Raw genomic sequence first — 4813 nt, 5'->3', positions numbered from 1 at the left:
AAGGGCGCTGCCTCCTTCGTCGAGCTTGTCCGTGACAACACCCTCTTCGCGGAGAACTGCACTATTCTTGAGTCCCTCGAGTTCGAGGAGGTGTGGCGGCGAACCGTGGCCGCTTCCGCCTCCGCAATGTTGAGCGGGAGGAGTTCTTCGCGGATGACGCTGACAACAATGAGATGCCCTCGATTCCCCCCATCGCCAACGACCACGAGGCCGGCGACTCCGGCAAGGGGGTCATCAAGCTCTACTCCGACGAGTAGTAGTAGTATAGTACGTAATTTGCAATCTTCTTTTCGAATGTAGCTCGTTTTCTAACCATCAACTCCCCCGTCCCAAAAATTTTGTCTTAGATTTGTGTAGGTACGGATGTTGCACCAAAATTTTGGGATGGAGGGAGTATTAGTTTGTATGAACTATGTATGAAATCAACATTTCATGGCTTTATACGGATTAGATGTTTTGCACATGAGGCATGTGGTTGCCGGGGCGGGCTCCTGCACGGACGCGTCCACGGGCATATAGATATAGGGAATCAGATTAGCAATCCTTTAAGATACTCCAAGCATAGGATTCCTTTTCAGATGAAGGAATACTGTTCTTCAAGTAGCATTTTCATAATCAAGTTTCGAAGAGAGATAAAAGCAAGTTTCATTCAGGTTGGGCCTCTAGCACTTAAGGTTGCAAGCTTTGAAACAATCCTGACCCTGATCCTGATCAAAGCCACACCTCCACGACAACCACTAGTGGATCATTATTTGATCCTAGGGGAATGGTCGCCGCTAGGGAATTTCCGACCATTGAACGGCCAAACCAGCAAAACGCGTAGTACGATACAAAGCTCCAATCGCAGGTCAACAATTATAATTTTGATTCGTCACGCACGTCAGTCCTTACCCCTTGTCAAGTTGCCCTGTTTGTGTTGTCACAGACAGCAAATAATGGAGGTGACGCGGAGTTCGAACATAAACCACATCTGCCTCTCACCATTACCATACCATCAACAAATACCTCGGCTACTTTTTTTCGAGTTATTTGACATCAACCGGGGGAGGATTTTCCGTAACTTCCACAGGAAATTGGTGGGCAAACATGAAAAGAACGATTAACGGCTCCAAAAAGTTCCTGCATTTTCCAGTGGCTCCAAAAGCCCGGCCTTCAGTGGTAACATATACAAATTTAACTCAATCAACTCACGTCGACTCTTGTATTAGTAAACTGGCACTAAACACAGTTTTTCGAAAGATCCACTGAAACACATAGTAGTTGCCATTGTAAGGCAACAGCTACAATTGACAGAGAAAGATTGCTAAACACTCCAGCCAAAATGAAAGTTTCAGTACTCGAAAAAGAAAAAAACTTCGCTTGTGACCCTGAGATCCTAAGAACACAATTCTTGAGGTATGAGATCTTAGTCAGATTTCCTGGAGAGAGAATAAATAAATTCCTTTCAAGACTGTAAATCCAACATTTAAGATACCAAGCTTTGAAAGACAGCTAGCATTAATGCCAGGTCTACGTTGACAACAGATTTAAATGCTTATTTAGCCAAGACTAGCATAACCAGCCATGGTATTGGGTTTGGTTGGCTGCAACTGATTCAAACAACAAAAATCCAAACCCACCCTAAGAAGTTTCTCCCAGGCTACTGTGCAGATTCCGAAAGAGAAATGCTGGCGTTGACCTGGGCACATATGACCCAACTACTCATGTATAAAAGCACTCCCCATGCTCCTAGACAATTCAAGACAAAATCCAGTTATCCCATATCCTCTTCAACAATCCGAACTATCTTCACCAGTTAGCTCAAATCTTAAGCAGTGGTTGTGGCGCCAGTGCTCAAAGATCAGAAGAGAGGTTAATGTAAGTCAACTATACTACCTCCCTTTAACTTCTTCTATGTTCCTAGCGGGGAAGAGATTATGTTGCTGTCTTGTAATGCAAATAATGCAATAACTTATCCATCCTTCAAGTGTAAAGAAAAAACCGTCTGAGATGAAATTAAATCGAGAGGAAAAAGAAGTTGAGGCAATCAGCCCACCAACAATAATTGGTGACAACATCATATTTCTTAGATACGGAGTAACTTTCAATATATTGGCATATTAAAGTTAGCTTTCGGCAAATCACAAAGCTTCCTGAACCAAATTATAATTATTATATTTGAAAATATACAAAGAATAATTCAGCAAATATGATAACCTATTATGGAAATAAACGGAAAACCCAGCAATATGTTAACCTATTAAGCAGATAGTTAATGATTCGGTCATCTGTTGGCCAGTTAGTCATAGCTTGTATGGATTTCACTATTTCATACAGGAGGATTACCTATATGTAGTTATGTACACCATTTTCTTGTATAGTGCTGCTGCAGCACACACATAATTTGCCTGCAAAAAGTGACTGGCAATGAATTTATTTTTTAATCTGAAAGCTGTTGTAACATTGATTCATACCTTCACAGTTTCAAGACAGAGATAAGAATGGGTAAACTAGTTGCAGCAATAGGCAAGTTGCTCTGCTGTGTACAAGTGGACCAGTCAACAGTAGCCATCAAGGAACGATTTGGGAAATTTGAGGATGTGCTTGATCCGGGGTGTCACTGTGTGCCATGGATTATCGGAAGCCGTGTCAGTGGTAAGCTTACACTTAGGCTTAGGCAAATGGATGTTCGCTGCGAGACAAAGACAAAGGTACTCTTATATTTCACTTCTTGAATTATCCATTCAAAACACCCCCATGCATCACACAAACTTGTAGAGATCACATTAGTTTATGCGATCTATTTTCTGCTGACACCATGCATCCTCTTACAGGATAACGTTTTTGTTACAATTGTTGCATCCATTCAATACCGAGCAATGGAGGACAAAGCAAATGATGCGTATTATAAGCTGAGCAACCCAAAATCTCAAATCCAATCTTATGTCTTTGATGGTAAGGATTATCCTCTTAAAATATAGTAATTTCTGGAAATTCTCATGAATCGAAGAAATTTTTCTATATGTAAATGCTAAAAATCTTCTCCAAGTGATTCTTAACAAGGGTATATGATCTTGCAGTTATCAGAGCAAGCATTCCCAAACTACAACTGGATGATGTTTTTGAGCAAAAGAATGACATAGCAAAATCTGTGGAGCAGGAGCTTGAGAAAGCTATGTTTGCTTATGGCTATGAGATTGTGCAGACACTAATTGTTGATATAGAGCCAGATGAAAAGGTTAAAAAGGCTATGAATGAAATTAATGCCGGTAAGCATTTGCCTACTTGAGTAGAGCTTAGTTTGGAGTATGAACTGCTAAAATCTAGCATCAACGCAGGTGTTCCATGTATGTATTGCTAACAAACCTTAGGAGTAGTTCACGTTAGGGTGTTGATATAGCTGATCTAAAACCCTAATGTTTTATCTAAGCAGTTTGATGTATATGTATAACCATTTCTTTTTATTACGCTGTTCAGCTGCAAGAATGCGTGTTGCGGCAAATGAAAAGGCAGAGGCAGAAAAGATCGTTCAAATCAAGAGAGCTGAGGGAGAGGCTGAAGCTAAGTATCTCTCTGGCCTTGGAATTGCAAGGCAGCGTCAGGCAATAGTTGATGGCCTCAGAGACAGTGTGCTTGGCTTTTCTGGCAATGTGCCTGGGACTTCCGCTAAGGATGTGATGGACTTGGTTCTGCTCACTCAATACTTTGACACCATGAAAGAGATCGGTGCTTCATCCAAATCTTCTGCAGTTTTCCTCCCGCACGGCCCAGGTGCTGTTGCAGACATTGCCAGTCAGATTCGCAATGGATTTCTTCAGTCGTCCACACATAATGCCTGAACTGAACCCATGTGTACAAGAATTTGAATTGGTGAGGTCATTCCTACAGGCTCCTGGTTTGACATAAGAAAATGGTCCTTTAAGCGCGTGATAATATTGTGTGAGTTTGTTTTTTTGAAACGTTATTGTGTGAGTTTGTGACTTGTGAGATATCTACAAAAGCTTGTAAAATGGTTTGTATTTTATAATGTATCAGCTAGTCCTTAGATGTCCGTAGATAAGTGCCTAAATATATAGAAAATGGAGCATGGGGACTAAAGTGGATGTATTGAATGATTGTTGTGTGGCTATACTTGGGCTTCTGAGAAAATATGTTTCCACATCTTCTTTAAATTTAATATATAGCTTTGGTTTCGTATATTTCAGCGATAATTATACAATAACTCATCTTAGTCTCACTGAATTTCCTCAGCTAGCACCACTCACAATCAAAACATGCAGTTTGAATCAAACTAAGAAACGGAGATCAAGTTAAATAATTTAAAACTTGTAATCAGAAGCATCAGTGTTAGTGGATCATTAAATTAGCTCAGTACGTTGCACAGCTTAAATCAAACGGCACTATTTTGGGTGGGAAAGTGAACAGTTATCAGTCAAGATATGAATATTAGCTTAACCTCACCAACCAAAAAGAGTTTTTTTCAACACAGTACAACGCAAGCGCTCATATATATGCCCATACACAACCAAAAAGAGTTAGCAAGGCTATAACTCAAATTGGCCAATTTGGCAAGACATGATCCATTTCGCACCACCACATATCATTTCAGACACCGAGTGAGGATAAACTCACACTGAAGAGATCATTGGATCATTGTCTGTAGTAAACTTAAGCACATTTTGAACTACATAGGTGCACAGGATAGTCATTGGCAGTATGATAATTAGCGGCACGGGAGATGATCAACTCCTGGACTGGATCGATCAGGGGAAAAGGCCCCAACACTGACGCATAATAAAATTGCAATATAGTATATACCTAACAGCCAAGATGG

General features: G+C 40.6%; 1 protein-coding gene across 1 annotated transcript; it reads left to right on the top strand.

Moving 5' to 3' along the window:
• Nucleotides 1-1336: 1336 nt before the first annotated feature.
• On the top strand, nt 1337-4066 carry LOC123120142 (hypersensitive-induced response protein 1). The gene is made up of 5 exons (XM_044540156.1): nt 1337-1857; nt 2462-2690; nt 2814-2934; nt 3060-3248; nt 3457-4066. The coding sequence occupies exons 2-5, from the start codon at nt 2481-2483 to the stop codon at nt 3816-3818; spliced, it is 882 nt and encodes a 293-aa protein (XP_044396091.1). The 5' UTR covers nt 1337-1857; nt 2462-2480; the 3' UTR covers nt 3819-4066.
• The last annotated feature ends 747 nt before the right edge of the window (nt 4067-4813 follow it).

Source organism: Triticum aestivum, chromosome 1B (assembly GCF_018294505.1).
Source record: "Triticum aestivum cultivar Chinese Spring chromosome 1B, IWGSC CS RefSeq v2.1, whole genome shotgun sequence".
Taxonomy (NCBI): Eukaryota; Viridiplantae; Streptophyta; class Magnoliopsida; order Poales; family Poaceae; genus Triticum; species Triticum aestivum.
The sequence above is the reverse complement of the archived record's forward strand: the minus strand, read 5'-3'. Positions and strand labels throughout refer to the sequence as shown.

Coding starts and splice junctions, on each gene's coding strand:
- LOC123120142 (XM_044540156.1), top strand. CDS start 2,481: ATGGGTAAACTAGTTGCAGCAATAGGCAAGTTGCTCTGCTGTGTACAA. Junction 2,935..3,059: donor CCAATCTTATGTCTTTGATG/GTAAGGATTATC, acceptor ATGATCTTGCAG/TTATCAGAGCAAGCATTCCC. Junction 3,249..3,456: donor TATGAATGAAATTAATGCCG/GTAAGCATTTGC, acceptor TACGCTGTTCAG/CTGCAAGAATGCGTGTTGCG.